Raw genomic sequence first — 17,753 nt, forward strand, 5'->3', positions numbered from 1 at the left:
TGGCTACTTTTGGGGGAGGGGCGGGACAATCACGATATATCATTTGGGTGGACGTTAGCGGTCGTTCGACCTAACCTGCGGCGTCGCCGGCTATCGAGGCTGTTTCCTGGAGACTCGCGAAGGCCGGGGTGTCGAAGGGGCTCTGGCTCAGCAAGACCGCGGGCATCTCGTACATGACACCTGCGAAGCCAACAGGATTATCTCCAAAACGCTCCCGAGGGCTGTGGGAAAGTTGCGCTTACTCGTTGACATGGCCCTCTGGTGCTGGGCCCACGACAGTAGGGACATCACGTTGGTTCGCAGCTGAGAACTACAGTCACATACGGGGCGCCTCGCTTCGACGATGGACTCTCTGGGACAGCTCTGAAGCAAACTCGGGTTTTTGTTTCGTTAACGAGCGAAGAGAAAGAAAAAAAAAAAGTTAGGTTATGTTCGACCTAACCTCCAAAAGGATCCTTGAGGGGAATTTGGTTTGCAGGTGCTCGGGTGGAGGACGAAAAACCGGTGCCAGCCGGTCTTTGGGAGCATCGACGATCAGGAGAATCACGTTTCGGGGCTTCTCGTTGCGCCCCGTCGGAAAGGACTCGGTAGTTCTCACCTCGTTCCGGGACTCCCCCATGAGGTCGATGGTGAAGTTTTCTGTCTGGGTCTCGGCGTCGTCCAAGGGGGATCTACATATTAAATTGGCAATTGTTTGTTCGTAAAACGTAGGACTAAAAAAAAGCAAGGGATTCCCAGTTGCGACGGAGGAGGTCACTGCGTGAACTTCTAACCTCATTTCTCGCAGGGTAGCCGGCTCCGTCGTCCCGTTCTCGTTACCCAGCGAAGGCTGGTCTTTTACTGAAACTTCCATCCGAGCGTCCACTCTCGGGGTCAACCGGGGTATCCAGCTCCATTCTAGGGGGGCGCGAATCAAGCTTTTGGGTTAGTTTTTCCACACTTGAGAGGTAAAAATTTTTAATTCGATGGTTACCCGATCGATTAGCAGTGAAGCCGAGGCTGATCGAAACCACGCTGCACAAGCCGATCAGCACGAGAATTTTGTCGATTCGCATGATTCGCGAATAATGGTGATGCTTGCGTTATGAATAAATGTATACTTATATAATGTGTATCGCAACCTATGAGTTTCAACAAAAAAAGCTCCTGACGCTAGTCACGCAAAACTACAACTGATCTGCGGGTACGTGAAAACAAAAACATGTTGCTTGGCGATAATTAGCGATGGGTCGAACAAAAGACAAGCGGCTACCTACATATATGAGCACGGATCGAATTGGCAATTGTTATTTCAACAGTTTGAGCAAATGTCGATGATCGTAGCATACCCATATATATGTTCATATTGCAAGGTATATAGGATGTTTCGTAAAATAAAAACATATCGATGACAATGGCCGTGTAAGTGCTCGGTCTAGCTGGTTCAGAGGGTATCGTATGGATAGACCCACAGGGGAGAGGAGCATGATCGATCGGTATACGCGTGTCACGATACACGGGTTATTGCACGGGGTGATAATTGACAGGCTCGTTAGCACCAAGCATTCATAACGATCCTGTTATGGTCAAGGAGCGTGTACAACACGATCGGTATTGAGCTTACGCGCTCGTGTGGGCTCGAAACGACGCGATGTCGTACAGTACGGTGCGTACTCGAGCGAGTTTCGACAATCCATACATAACGACTCCGACTCGATGAGTGGGTGGTCAAGGGTCGACATACCGGTTCACACGTGTACGTGCGTATAACGCAGAATGAGGGGCTCGTGTTTTTCAGCCACTTTACCCCATTCGAACTTGTGTATACACGTGTCACGGGTCGCTGATTGTGGAACAAGGGGCATCATGGGTCGAGTCTGGTGCTATTTTGAAGGAGCTAGTCTCCGTGTAAAGGCTTGCTTTTCTTTCGATCGGTTGTCCTTACGCTTTATTCAAAGACTCTCTATTGCCACGACTAAAGCCAGCCGATGCACGTGGGGTATAGGTGTGCGTGTATACACGGGCAGGTGAAAAATAGCCCGATGAGTGTATGTACGGTCGTGTACACCCTGACTTGGGTACGATTATTTTGTAAATTTTTTCACACTCTATACAAAACATGCTGTGTTTCCGAATAAAGAGCATTTTGTTTACTAAAAAAAAAAAAAAAAAAATGTTTCATACATCACCATTCTCACAAGACGAAATTAGAAAAACTCATTAATTTTTGTTCCAGTCCATATGACATACTTACATACTTTTTCAAATGGTTTAACTCTTTAATTTTTTTTTCTCCTCTAATCGTCATGCATCGTCATTGTTGGTAAAAAATTTTGTCAAGTACTGTATTATAAAAAGTATTTTAAAAAAATTAATATTTTTTTTTTAAATCATCAATAAAATATTAAATTATTTGCATTCAAAAATTATATTGCAAGAAAAAAATTGGAAAATTATCCGCGTCCAAGTCCGATTCTGAATCACGATCGTTCTTGGTTTACAGAAAAAGCTCATGGAAGTGAGAAAAATTCATCGAATGATCTGCCGAGGACTCCAAGCATGAGATGCAGGGATGGTACAAAAGCATTGGTACTATCAACACCGCTATTTAACAAAGTAAACAAAATGAAATTTTCATTCCAAAAACTATGCGACAATTCAAGGTTCCTTTCGTGTGTGTCATGCGCGCCAAAAATCGAAAAAAAGCGCGTGCACGGATCGGTTTCTCACCCCCCCCCTGAATACCCTCCTATACGACGCGCGATATAGCCACTCGAGTGGCTTCCCCTCCATAGTTTACTTATACACAGGCATGAATAATTGAGCCCCGAGGCCGATTCGCCGGCGACGATTGGTCCACGTTAGGGTCCGCTCGGCCACTGGACTTACACACCGCACCTACACACACACGCGCGTGTCTAGTCCAAGGGAGGTAAGAAACAATATGAACGCGAGGGGGGCTACTTGTCATGCACACGTGCCCACCCTCCTCGAGCGCTTTCGTGCGTCCATAGACGTCGTGGCGAGTCGTTGCCGATCTATGGGCCGAGAAACGCTCAGTGCTCTTTTGTCTTTCGTGCTCACCACCAACTTATCATCACCAAACACCGTATAGATTCGACACATTCCCGACGGCCAGTTGGTTCTTTGGGGGTTGATTTGTCGCGGCGCGCGTGTTTCGGACGCGCTGGGACTTCCGATCTCTGGTGGCGATTTTTCCTGGGACGCAGTGGACCGCTGAGCGGGAAAGGCTCTCAAGGTAGGCGATCGGCGGACGTGGTGGAGAGAGGCTCTTGGGAAGTGCGATGGTTTCTCGGAGGAAGGACTTGTTGCGTCCACTTTGCGGTCCCCCGTGGTGCGCGTGCGAGTGATTTTTGTGGCGCTCGGGGTATTTTTCTTGGCTCGTGCGGGTCGACCGGCGCTTTTTGTGTGCACATCGTTTGGTCAGCGCAAGGGAGAGTCTTTTTCATACATACATGTTTTCTGACACCCTCTGCTTTCAAGTTGGCAGCTATTGTTCAATTGTTTAATAGAAGTGCGTATGGGCGAAACCGCCAAGGGATTTTTTAGCTCAGGATTCGATCTCAGATTTATAATGATGCAAACCTTTGAAACGAAGCGTTGAGAAATAATATTTTATGTTAGGGTGGCTGTCACTAATTAATGGCGATTTCTTTTCGATTTAATATCCAAACAAAACCTATTGTTTTATATCACGAAGTTCAGATACTTTAAGATCATGAGGGAGGTGACTCGAGATTTATTCATTTTATATTTTTCCAATTGAAAAAGTATACTCTGATAAAGATTTTCAATTTATTTTAAAAGTGCTGTTGGTAAACTTGATTGTTGTAACAATAAATTATTAGATTTGTATTATTACGCCCATCGACGCATAATGACGTGATCATGCGTAAAATATATTTTAAGCAACGTTCAATGTACATTTTTTTTGTTTGAAAAAAAAATATAATAATGAATATCACCTGGGCATTGGAAAACAAACATTTCTGGAAAATTAATTTAAAAAGGCTTTTTTGTGAAAATTATACACAGAAACGTATTTTACGCGTCGATGATGGGGAAAAAAATGTTTTTTTATTTTTTATTTTTTATTCGAAAGCCGACTGGCTTAACAACTGTTGCGGACATGATAAAAATATACTCATTCTAACGAAAATACAAACACACAAGGAGTTGTACTGAACTGTAAGTTCCACGCGATTCAAACTTTATTTTCTAATTGTCTGGGATGTCGTATATAAAAAAACATTTTTTATCGCTAAAAGGTATCATTATTTAAAGTCTGAATGTTAAAACCTGACGAAGGTGTTTTTACTGTTTTATAATTGCAGCTTTTATCGATCAATTAAATTAAACGCCACGTGTATAAGGTTATGAACAAAAAAATATATTTTTGCACTTACAAATGTCACGAACATACGGAACGTCTTGTTCTTACCCTTACTTTAAACATAGTCACTTAGAGTCACATAGAAGTCACTTTACTATCAAACAAATTTCCTGAACAACAATTTTTCAGTGAAAATTTTTGAAAATATTTATCTTACGTATGTACAATTTTATAATCTAATGGGCTTTGCAAAACTTTTCTTATTAAAAAAAAAAAAAAAATTAACAAATAAACGATCTTAAGACAATGCATTTTATGGGTCAACGTAATCAAAAATTTCACCTAATGACGCAGTAATTTGTATAGTATGAATTGCGCAAAAAAAAAAAATTATATTATTCTTAAAAATTTAATACCCGAGTTCGATCGCCTCGAGTTCTACGATCGCAGTTAGACTCAACTTAGCTTATATACCCTCGTCAAGTTCGTGAAGGACTTGATATTCAACACTAGAAGGTCACATAGAGTTTTGATGACGGCGCCTAATACTTTACCGAGTCATAATATTTCATTACCGAAGTTTGGAATTTACAACTGTTTGCGTCACTCGTGTGTCAACCATAATTGGACGAGATGGTCTGATCGATGCGTCCGAAAAGATTTCTTCTTTTTTTCATAATAAGCGGTTTTTCAATTTCAACTTTTAAAGAGTGCCCAAGACGATGATGAAAAAGTTTACCAATTAATATCGATATAATATATGCACCATCGAAGAGTTTTTTAAACAAATTTTAATTTAACATTACCACTCGCCCAAATCTCATTACAAACTTGTCAATGTATTCGCAATGCAGCTTAAATTACGTTCCTGTTAATGTATGAAATATTTATACAACAAGTTAATACACATATCTAGAACTTAGAAGAATACATATGTTAAAGCTAGTGAGTTCTATATCAACTTTGTAACTTATGTTTGGACATGGCATTTAAAGTGAAATCAATAATTAAATTAAGTATTAATTTACGTCGTCGGTATAAGTAGTAGGTGAAATTAACGTTAATTACGCTTACGTGTCCTTAAATTATATTTTGTATATTGTCAGTAAAGTAATTGAAATGAAAAAAAAAAATTATTATCTTCCCGAAACAGATGATGAAAATGAAGCAACACGGCCTAGTAGCGGACCTCTTGCCCAACATAAGGTCCATGCAATTTTCCGGCCACTTCATGTTCAACTATTACAGCGAGGGAAAAAAGTTTCCGCACAAAATGTTTTGCTTCGTAAGTATATTTTTTTTTATCGAGCTTCGAGAACCGTCTGGAGAAAATCAAATGTGAGCTTGTACAATTTATCAAACACATCAATAGTCCAATTGTTCCACCAGTTCAAAAAAAGTTACCGATTAAAATATACGTGAAAAGACACTTTACAATAAATTTTGTTTCCCAAAAAAAAGTGCTGTGCTACAAGAAGTACCCAATGAAATTTAAATTTAATTCTGGAAGGGTTTTGAAAATAACTGCATCCAAGCCCGGAGTAAATGATAACAATGATAATAAGGATAAAATGGCTTGAGCGAGATGTACAAGTGCAGCCATCCTTTTGCAGATTTCGCTCTTCATGATACTAATCCAGTACGTCCTGATGGGGCTGAATCTACTGATCGAGTCCGACGACGTGGACGACATGACGGCAAACACGATAACGATGCTCTTCTTCGCCCACCCGATCGTGAAAACCCTGTACTTTCCGCTCTTCAGGAAGGTATTTTACAAAACCCTGGCTGTATGGAATAATCCCAACAGCCACCCGCTGTTCGCTGAGAGCAACGCACGCTACCACGCCCTCGCCATCAGCAAAATACGAAAGCTTTTGTTCTTCGTGATGTCGATGACCTTCGTATCGGCCATCTGCTGGACGGGCATCACGTTCTTCGAGAAGCCGGTGCGATTGCGAGTTGACAAGGAGACCAACGAGACCATCAGCACGAAGCTACCCAAGCTCATGATGCGCTCCTACTACCCTTACGACGCCATGGGCGGCATGAACCACATGCTCACCCTCCTGTATCAGTTTTACTTTCTCCTGGTCACCATGTCTCTCTCGAACTCGATAGACACGATCTTCTGCTCGTGGCTGTTGTTCGCCTGCGAGCAGCTCCAGCATCTCAAGGACATCATGAAACCCCTCATGGAGCTCAGCGCGACCCTCGACACCGTCGTGCCAAACAGCGGCGAACTCTTCAAGGTGCGTCCTCGCCCACCACTCACCTTATAACATTTGTACCATGTCATACCAGATGGACGTGACTGTTTATTTAATGCCACTTGGGAGTGGACTCTGTTCGTTCCACTCTTCGTAGTCCGTTAAAGAACTCTCAGGTTTTCAACAACTAGTAAATAATCTTTGATTGGTGCAACTGCTATGTACTTTTTTTTTTTTTTTTTTTTTTTTTTTTTTTTTCGAGGCCAGTCGTATCATCACTACAGAACACTGAATGCACACAGTAAACAATATTCCAGAAGTTAAATCTTAATGTTGCAAAGAGTCGAGCACCGGGTACATATTGAAACCGAGATTTCTTCCAAATGTTGTTTTTCGAAACAAATCATAAGAACAATTTTCAAATCATGTCAAACCGCGCAAATTTATACTTGAGAGAACTTTGAGTCCCCGCGAATTTTTACCAAGTAAATGTAACGAGGTGCGCTTGAAAATCAGATAACTCGAACACGACGTCCAAGATATTTAATGTGTAGAATCCTTTGATTCGATTTTTCTTCAAATCGTTCGAGCCTTAACGCACCTATTGAAAAGAAAACCCAATGATTTCCCACGAGTCGTCTCCCCCCCCGCAGGCTGGAAGCGCGGATCACCTGAGGGACTCGAGCATAATGCCAAGCAGTAACGGCGACGGTGGCGTCGTTGATTCCGACTTGCGAGGCATTTACAGCAATCGACAGGACTTTACGGCAACCTTCCGGCCAACCGCAGGCATGAACTTCAACGGCGGCGTGGGACCCAATGGACTGACCAAAAAGCAAGAGATGCTCGTCAGGAGCGCCATCAAGTACTGGGTCGAGAGGCACAAGCACGTCGTCAGGTGAATATTACCTTTATCTTCGTCCCCTCGAGCTGTACGTAACTTTTGAATTTACTGTACTCGAGTGTTTTTTTTTTTTTTTTTTTTTTTTTCAACAATACATTTTTATAAGACTTATCTTAAAGTTCAAGCTTTACAATCGCAAGTAAAGTTCGTACAAAAAAGTCTCGATAGCCGAATTCCAATTGTGTTTATTCCCATGAAAAAAATGATGAGATTCAACTATCCATCTACGCTGTTCGTGTGCACGTTCTTTATATCCTGGAGAATCTAACTAAATCGAAAAACTCCCAAGTAAGACTCTTAAAAAATTTGCACACGAAAAGTAAAATTACCTATAGCTGATTCACAAGTATGGAAAATTCTATGCGCCGTTGCATCGGTATTTTTTTTTTTTACACCCTCCTATTTCGCTGTCCAAACGTTTACACCTGCAACGCAAGAAAAAGAGGAGACGAAAAAAAGACCCCACGCCGACATGATTTGTGTCGTGCACGTGCAAACGAATAACGTTCACGTGAGCTTGTCAGTCAGCTTCCGTCAGAAAAACTCGGACAATGGCGTTTTTTTCCCCATATACCCAACGATCGCGAGGCTGCGAGCAAGAGTCTATAGGACAAGTACTCGTACGCGTGCGTGTGCCGGCACGGCGATACATTTTATAATTCGATCGAGCTCGCTCTCCTCGCTGTATATGTACCATGAATTATTTAGTCGCACCGGCTACCATTGGGGTTTTGTGTTGTTTTTATACATGTACATACTCGCTGCGCGTACGTGTACTCTACTCGGCTTCTCTATTCATTGGCAGTGTCTGTAAAATATCGATCTGCTGTTTGAAAGGTGATGCTGCAAGACACACCTCGCGACAATGAGGACATTTGCATATTTGAATGTTTCAATCGCAATGCAATTATTTTTTTTTTTTGTCGCCAAAGAAATTAAAAGTTGTGCCATTTCGTTCGATAAATTTACAGGTGATCGGACCGATATGTACAAAGGATGAACAGCTTTTTTTGTGATAACCTCGTACCGATTGCCATTCGCCAGCAAACGCGTTGCCCACGATTAATATTACAAATTAAAATTACAGTGTCGTCGCTCGGCGAACCTTGTTTGACTGCGCACGACTTTGTTCGCAACTTGGGACACTTGCGGCCTCGTGAGCTAACGGTACGCTGTAAGGGACAAGGTCGCGTGATTTTAATGTCACGTTTCGAAGTGAGTTTGCTCGAGCATAAGATTAGCTGTCTAGGCCACTTGGGCTGTAATTTCACTTCGTGGCTCATAGTTTCGCGGAAATTTAAGGGCTTACGGGAATGCCTTTGGTTCACGTTTAATGGGTGGGTGTGTATGATAATTTTGGTTTCCAAACCCCCTTCACAAATTTTCACGTTGTTGTTGATTCTTTATTATGGACCCCTTATTTTAGATTAGCTAAAATTTCTTTCACAGACTAATACGCTAATCATTGATGACAATGGTAGTGTAGACGTATTGCACTGAATCAGTTTTTTTTTAAAACTTTTAAGTTGGCAATTAGGTACATACCAAACGCTGATTAATGCAGGTTATTCTCGTTGTTCTGCTCGGCCGTCGGTGGCTCGTCTTACCTCACTCGTCTGTTTCTACTTACTTGCGCGAACGATAAACGTTTTTCAGGTGTTGAAAGTAATATATTTATATACTGTTGGCTATTTTGTTCAATCAATTTGGAAATGGTTCAAAGATACTGTCGATTGACAAAAATAAATATTGCATAGTTTATAAAAACACCACGCGAATACACACGTATTTCAAATCAACCGGATTGAAACTCTTGATGTTAATTTTCGTTTTTGTTTGTTTGAAAACCATCCGATTGAAAAAAAAGCATCGCTGAAAAAAGCGCCCGAGCCAATATTTGCCGAAACAACTCTTTTTCCCACAATGGGATTTCACCGAGTGAATCTCAACGAATTTCCATTTAAAAACCACCCAACGAGAAATGTGCCCGACTGGGGAAAAGAAAAACAAATAAAACACACTAGGAAGAAAAAATGTCAATTTGCACCGATTCTGTATAGTGGCTTTGCACACTGCTGCTGGGGATCGATACCGAGAGCCATCAGCGGTGCTTTTCGGCGCAAGCACTGTTGTGCGGAACATTCACCGTAATAGGTTTGCCGAAACAAAACATGATAAAAAAAATAAAATAAAAAAATAAAGAATAATAAAAAGAAATAGATATCACCTCTTTGCAGTAACATCGCAATGTCAAGAAGCCCGCATCCCATGTCCGATAATGGTGTCTCCTGGAGCTGTTCCCGATAGGATAATTCACGTAGTTGCGCGAGAGAGAGAGAGGGAAAATAGACAAGAAGAAGAAGAAGCGGCAGATAATGGTGTAGTGGCGGATCGATCGCTGGGGCGTACATAGCACCTAGCTATAGCTCGCGAAATCGACGAGTCGAGTCTGTCTCTATTGCCAGCGAGAGCGAGAGAAAAAAAAAAGGGGGAGGAGAGACCAGTACTTGAGCTCGACGTGTATAGGGGGATCGAAGAGAATGGCTGTAATATGTGCAGTGCGAAATAACACTATGCTACGCTATACCTCCTCCTCCTACCACCACTACTACTATGACTATAACTACTACTGTATTCTGCTCAAAGTTACTCGTGTATACGTATACGCACGAGTTCTTCCGCAAAATAATTCATGTCATTGACGTTTTCGAGCTGCACCTGTGCGCTTACGGAGCCTTCCTTTCTCTAGGGGTTTCGCTTTCGTGTCCGTGCGTATCTCACTGTTTTTCCTCTGCCGATGCATTACGGGTGATGTAGGGCTTTTCCCTCTGTGGAATGTACGAAACGAACGAGCACCACGAGATTGATGAGCCCACGGGTGCAACGTTTGTAACGAGAAACGCGTTGGTGATTGCCAGCTCCGTTGTGTGTCGAGGTATCGAGAGCACACCGAGAGCTCTTTGTCGAGTATCGGTTTCTTTTTCGCAAGCTTTACGGATACCTCACTCCACAAGAATTTCACCAGAGGTGTTTTGACGTTTTTCGTTTGTTCGGGGGTGGGTTTTTCTTCGAAAAACGAGTCCTACTCACGGTTACGTTAGGTTGCGACTAAAATCCAAGTTGATTCAAAACATAATTTCTTGTAAAATTTATAGCCACTCGGTTTTTAGATTCTTGAATGATAATCAAACCGACGGTACGTCGAATATTCTAGCAGGTGGAATAAACTGAGTGATTTTTTTCTTCATCAATAGATACAACAACGCTGTAGATCGATAAATATCCACTCAATTGCTGCATTTTGTAAAAGAATGGAAATAATTAAAACGACACACCTGTGAGATCCGAGAACAATTCGAGGTAGTCCAACTTGCAGCACGAATTGATTCAGTAGCAGGTATTCTGTAAACGATACCAAGCTCGCAGTTCGATGAGTTGGGGAAGTTTTTGCGCTCGTGTCCGTCACGAATATTTTAGTGCTGATGGGTTAGCCGGCACTTACGCAACGAATGGAAAAGTCGTGTCATCTATATCGAGCTTTGAACTCACATAGTGGTGAAACGTCCTTCGATTCATTGTGCAGAGTGTTATTGTTAGACGATCCCGCATTGAAACCCCAAGCTCTTTAATCTCCCTCTTTGGTATTTTTCGTGAATTTTTAATTTTACACGGAGCGAAGTTCAATTCATTGGATGAACAGGGCTTTAAATAGGGTTTTAAACAAACCCTCGTTTCATACTTTAACACCCGCACTGTTTAAATACCAGAGCTTCAATGTTAGGCTCGTTCGTGTCTTTAGTCAACTCGCAAAAAGAAACTCGAATGGAATGAGTTTGTGCTTTAAAATTTTCTTACCTTTTTTCGAGTAGGAGTAGTGTAAAAAACCATACAACAAAGGATGAGTGAGTTTCAGAACAAAGGGTATACGGTCGGTGAAGCTCGGATGAGAAAAACTAGAACGTGAAAGGAAGTGAAAAAAAAGTGCTCGGGACGATGGGAAGTTTTAATCTTGGCGGTCCTCCGTGTATCGATCGTCCCACGGCTCGTATGTACATGCACGTATTATGCAGAGTTTGGTTTTTCGCGCTTGTCAAATATTCAAGGGATCCACTCTGGACGAGCAAGTTGGGAGCAGAGCTTTTGAGAGGCTTCGGATGGTGTGTTAACGGTTGCATCTGTAGGGTGGGCTTCTTCTTCTTCCTCTGGAAATGAGGCTTGCGGATTTTATTTGCGGGGAGGGCCGAGCTTGTTGGTTTTTTTTTTTTTTTTTTTTTTTTTAGCTTGAGCTGGAGATTGGGATTCTTTCCTGAGGCAATGACCTTTTGAATCCAAGCTCGTCTTACTTGGAATTTTCATTCGACGGTTTTCAACTTTTTATAGTTATTAATACTTTCGAATTTCCTCATCACTCGAGGTTGATTTAGTAGGTAGGTGTAGTGGTTATTTTATAAACATTTTTCTAGATTCACAGCAATGTTAATAGGTATTTAATGGACTGCTAAACATTGATGTAATACTAATTATTGAATCAATTGTATCAAGTAAAACAATTTTTGGTATACAAATACGTGAAACAGAAGTGTTGTCACACGTTCCAGAAAAGTATTGATAAAATAGTTGTTGAGCTTTAAATTGAATTATTTATCTATCACTTATTCAACACTACTATCCCTCATTTCATAAAAAAATTTCGATTTTAATGTCAGGTTCTAAACATGACTTTGACGATCATATTACTGAGATTACGCTAGCGAATTCTAATATTAAAATTATATTACATACTGTCATGATACCAAGAATAAATTTGAAATTCAAACTGATTAAAATTGCACGAGTGTAGATGATAGCACACTCAAAAGTAACTTTATGCACGTGTAAGAAACGGCTTTGCATGTTTGATTTTTCCGTCTGACCAATCCTGACTATTCTACTGATAACGCGTGGTTTTTTTTTTCTTCTTTTCTTTTAGCTTCATGAAATTCTAATATTAACCGATTAATCACGCTAATTGACAAAAATATTAGTTGATGGGTCAAGCTGAAAAAAAAAATTTTTCAAAACAACAGATAAGTTTCTTTTTTATTGCGATATTTTAAGCATACGTAGTGCATTCAAGCGGGTTTAAATAATATGCGCCTCAAGTGCGGAATTAAAATGGTTATTGTAGTATTGTAGTATTGTTAAAAGTTTGAGAAATAATTTAAATGGTGGTTTATCAATAATTTTACCAGCTCTATTGATTCGAAAAATTAATTTGCATGAGCGTAATTTTTATTGAAACGTTTCTGTCACTGCCGTCCTGTATTAAAATTTTTACGACTTAACATTGTTCAGTTTCATAAAACTAGTTTAATGATCAATGGTGATTTAGTTTGGTTGTTTATCACATAACTATTTACATTCTCTTGATAAACTGTACGTATTTGTAGAGATTTCGATGAAACACTTTAAAATATGTAAGACATATTAAAATATATACAAAATTTTTCAAGAAAGTGTCAATCGAATGATACTCTCGGAAAAAAAATAGAAAAAAATGTCTCATACATGAACTGGGTTCAGAAAGGTAATATTTATGAGAAACGTGACATACAAGCTACAAAACCAAGAGAGCAAGCTCAGCCGTCCCATCCGATTGATCGTAAGAGTCGTAGACAGTAATACTCTCACACTTCCATCAATTCACCTCTATACTATACATCCAGCCTTTGCAGCTTACATATGCATTTCAATCAATTGCCAACTCGAATTTCTTACAGAACACACCCTTACTTGCCTTTTATTATATTCAAATACTATTCTCGATTCTCATACACTTGCTCAGATGCTGTCTCTACCCACACATTTTCTGTACAGTACTATACTCGCATATCGAACATGCATTCACTTTATTATAGTATACCATTACTCCTGACGCATACATACACTCTACTTCGCGAACATCACCTTCTTTACTATGTTTCGATTGCTTTTATTACGTTTTTAGCTTCCATGAAAAAATTGTTTACTATGATATTGAAGAAAGTTGAAGCTAAGTCGTAAATAAACGATATAGGGAAAATGAGTAGAATGCATCCCTTTGTGGTAAGACAAATCAGCGATTCGATATTCGTGATATTTTTTTCGTGAGTTTATTGGCTTAAGTACAAGAATTATTCGTTTCTTACTTCAAATGATTAAAAAAAAAAAAAAAATCGATCTAAAAAACAAAATATGGCACTTATGTACAGAATAAGTAGAACACATCAATACATGGTAAGACGATTGTTTATTTGCTTTAAAAAAAATCGTGTAATACACTGTCCTTCTTATTACTTACAAACAACATTAAAAAATATCTAAACTAAGGGTTGATGACAAAACATTTAAAAAATAAGTAGAACAAGTTGGTTAATGGTAAGACATCAATTAACATGAATGCCGTGGTATTCTGTATACTTATTTGTATTAAAAAAAAAAAAAAAAGATAGCTACTTCTTTTATTCATTACCTAAAATCAATATCAAGGAAAATAAATTAGTTTTAAAGGTTTATGACAAAGTATTAACATACAATAAGTAGAATGGTTCCGTTTTTGGTAAGACATGTCTCTTGGTATAACAAAATTCAAGTTTTTTTTAGGCTTCCAGGCTTAAGTAATTTTTGTTCGTTTCTGAAAGTAAGGCCAGAATTAAAAGTAAATATTACATATCTGGATAAAATAAGTAGATTAGATCTTTTGTCGTAAGACGTAAGGAATACGGAAAAATCCGTATGACATTTGTTTAAGAGTTATTTGATTTTTGAAAAATTATTATTTAAAATATTGTCGAAATATCAATAAAAACGCAAGGGCAAAGTATTTACCTGGAATTAGAACTAGTCTTTATTTGGTAAGACACATAAATAATATACTAAAACTTTATTACTATTTTCTGTCATTGTCTTATTTTTTTAAGATCATAATGTTATTTTTCGTTTTATTCTTATTCAAAATTATTAAGTGCGAAGTAATAACATCATATTTGTATCGGTACACAGAATATGTAAACAGTAAAATAGGCACCTATAAGATGGCAAGCTTAATTATTTTTTATTTATTTACTTCAGAAGAAACTCTATTCCACATTTTTATTTAGTATCACTTCAAATCTGTCCTGTGAAATAATTCAATTGAATATCAAGCTAAGTATAAACACAAACGTGTAATCAGTAGAATAAATCCATGAATGTTAAGACAGACACTCATACTTGGAGTATTTTATGGGCTACAGAAATAACAGTAACTCTTTGCATTTCTATTTCAAATATGTATTTACATAGTCGCTGTTTATCTGTACAAGTTAAGTAGAATATACATGTTCATGCTGAGACTTGTGTATTCATTCAAAGAAATTCAAGTAAGTAGTTTTTGGAGATCTATTCGATTTAATTATATTATACCTTTATTTTTTAATTGGTCTTTGAAAAAATCGTGACACTTATTATTTTCACCTTTAATTGAAATGATTTTCGAAAAATCAAATAACGAAAATGGGTCATTTGCGGGAAAAAAGTAGAACAAACCCGTTAAGGGTAAGACACATTTTTACAGGCTTACATTATTTCATGTAAACGTTTATTTGTGTCTTAGAGGATGTAGTTTTTTTATTAAATTTCATTCTTATTCGAAATTATTCTATGCAAACAAAATTAACTGTAAAGTTACAGCAGTATGTCTAGATCTTAGAAGTAGAATATTGTCGTGTATAGTGACACACATATCAATGAGATAAAATGCTTGTTTTGATTGAATTCCATTGATCTGTGAAAAAATTATCTTATTTTTTTTATGAAACGTTGCTTAAAAATCGAGTTTAGAGAGTAGTCGAGTTTAAAATACTGTATACTCCCAAATGTTAAATCAGTAGAGTACACCTGTCAGTGGTAAGACACGTATTAATTCATTGTAGTTTTAAGTATTTTATGGGCGTTTAAACGAAGTAAAATTTTTTTAGCAGTAAATAGTAGTTATAATTAATTATTTTGCATATATATAAAATAAAGTAGAACATATCCATACATGGTAAGGCTTACGTAAACATGATAAGTGTACGTTTCTTCACAAATAATTACTTCTTTAGTGAATAATTTTTGTTTCATTGCTGTTCTAATGTATTAATATTATAAAAGTATAAGGAAACAATTGAATAGCCGTAACAATTTTTTCTGAACATCAATAAGAACTTTCCTGAATCCTCCAGATAATTATACACTGCAACGAAATCGGAGATGACAAAAACCCTACCAAACCAAACGGGGCATTTTGCTTTTCTAAAGAAAATAAGAGATGGAAATTCACTTTATTTTTCTTTCGTAATCTATAACCTTGCACATTCACACGTACTCATGTTTGGTCACACTTTCTCGTTGTACCCATCACCACAGCAATGTGCATGCGGATAGAGCCTTCAAGTTTCAACCCAATACACTTGTATGTACTGAAGCTCAGAACAACCCACGCATACGATTCCCGCAGCGTCAGCCCAAACTAAAACGGCGCTTCCCTCCATTATACAATATGCATACAGGGGCGCCAGCGGGCCGTAATGTAATGGCTGGGTGCTCTCCAAAACGACTCTGTCAAGGCAAGGAGATATCGTTATCGTGCGGCTAGTAATAGAGATTCTTTTAACGTCGTTATTACACATCGGGCTCCTCATGATTTACAGCATATAGTAAAACGTGCCCATGTATGTCATTATTATAATCGAGCTACTCATCCATTGATTTTTCTAGGCTGACTGGCTTGATCGGAGACGCGTACGGTGTGGCGCTGCTGCTCCACATGTTGACGACGACCATCACGTTGACCCTGCTCGCTTACCAAGCCACCAAGGCGAGTTCATCATTACATATTATCAAATAAATAAAATCACAGTCTTGTAACTTAACAAGGCATCCTTGTGCTACAGGTGAACGGGGTAAATGTATATGCGTTCACGGTTATTGGCTACTTGGTCTACACCCTCGCGCAGGTGTTTTTGTTCTGCATATTTGGCAACCGACTGATTGAAGAGGTACGATGAAATTTTTATTTTTTGTTTCCCACGAGAAAACAAATGGTAAGAGTTTTGTATAATTTGCTCTGTTTGGCGCAGAGCTCGTCGGTAATGGAGGCTGCGTACTCCTGTCACTGGTACGACGGTTCCGAGGAGGCTAAGACGTTCGTGCAGATTGTGTGCCAGCAGTGTCAGAAGGCTATGTCTATATCGGGAGCCAAGTTCTTTACCGTCTCTCTCGATCTGTTTGCCTCGGTAAGGAAGCTGGAAAAATATGTTTTTTAATTAAGAAAAAAAGGTTTCGTACAGAGTAACTTTGTTGCTATTCAGTTGGTGCTCATTTCATTGTTTTTTATACCTTTTCGTTTGAATTTTATTTTATTCGGCAAGTTTAGTTGCAAACCCATTGTCTCTATGAACAAAAAAATATTTTAGATAAAAATCCATCAAATCCATGCAGAAAGCCCCTTTTTTTTTGTTTTCAAGAAATAGTAGTAATTTAATGAAACTTACTCCTTCGTGGTGAAAAAAAATAACGAATAGGTGATTGAATTTTTCGCTCGTAGTCATTGCATTAACTAATTAAACTGTGTATAAAAACAGGTGCTGGGTGCCGTGGTGACGTACTTCATGGTGTTGGTGCAGCTGAAGTAAATTCCTCACGGGCTCCAAGCTCAAGGATCGCCCATCCATACTATACCTACACGACTCTGCTACTACGACCATCGTCTACCGCCGCTTTTACCATCTTTCGATCTTCTCTCTTTCCTCGTCTCCTTGTGTGTCCACAACTCCTTTTCTACGAACGCCGGCTGCATCAAAGATTCCCGTGGTTGATCTTACGAGAAAATAAAAAGAAGAAGACAAAAAAAAGGAGATGAGAGTAAAAGCCTCCGGGCAAGCAGGCAACTTTGCTCTTTGAGAGGATCGAGGAAAGCCTGGGAAAAGAGGGTGTACACACACTCATGGGCTGGTTTCTCGTTTCGAGCGAGTTTCTCGCCATCGGTCCAAAGGGGGGCGGGGAGTGCAATATCTCTGTATGTGTGTTGGCTTTACGAGAGTTTCTGGGCATCTGCTCGAGACCGCAGGATTTTTAGTTTGTTTCGCTTGACGTTTTCACCCGAGGAATGAGATGGATCGTATCTCAGTTTAAAAGAGGATATGTTACGTAGATACCTTTGATTTTCTGTATGACCAGGGCGACAGAGTTAAAACTTTTTTCTCTTGTAAACTGTCGCAGCTTTTCATTTAACTGAATTTTTTCAGATCTTTTTTTTTTTTTTTTT

General features: G+C 39.2%; 1 protein-coding gene across 1 annotated transcript; it reads left to right on the forward strand.

Moving 5' to 3' along the window:
- The first annotated feature begins 3,029 nt into the window (after positions 1–3,029).
- Orco (odorant receptor co-receptor) lies at positions 3,030–17,753 on the forward strand. Its single transcript, XM_014363529.2, has 8 exons — positions 3,030–3,238; positions 5,487–5,618; positions 5,947–6,585; positions 7,197–7,441; positions 16,205–16,304; positions 16,381–16,485; positions 16,567–16,722; positions 17,071–17,753. Exons 2-8 carry the CDS (start codon positions 5,487–5,489, stop codon positions 17,119–17,121), a joined length of 1,428 nt encoding a protein of 475 aa, XP_014219015.2. The 5' UTR covers positions 3,030–3,238; the 3' UTR covers positions 17,122–17,753.

The sequence above is a fragment of the Copidosoma floridanum genome, unplaced genomic scaffold (genome assembly GCF_036245765.1).
Source record: "Copidosoma floridanum isolate Cflo_tuat_1 unplaced genomic scaffold, Cflo_Japanese_pri ptg000030l, whole genome shotgun sequence".
Lineage (NCBI taxonomy): Eukaryota > Metazoa > Arthropoda > Insecta > Hymenoptera > Encyrtidae > Copidosoma > Copidosoma floridanum.

Excerpts from the sequence above, each read along its gene's own strand:
- Orco (XM_014363529.2), top strand. The coding sequence starts at position 5,487 with ATGATGAAAATGAAGCAACACGGCCTAGTAGCGGACCTCTTGCCCAAC. Across the intron at positions 16,305-16,380 it reads TCGCTTACCAAGCCACCAAG|GTGAACGGGGTAAATGTATA; the intron begins GCGAGTTCATCA and ends CTTGTGCTACAG. Across the intron at positions 16,486-16,566 it reads GCAACCGACTGATTGAAGAG|AGCTCGTCGGTAATGGAGGC; the intron begins GTACGATGAAAT and ends TGTTTGGCGCAG.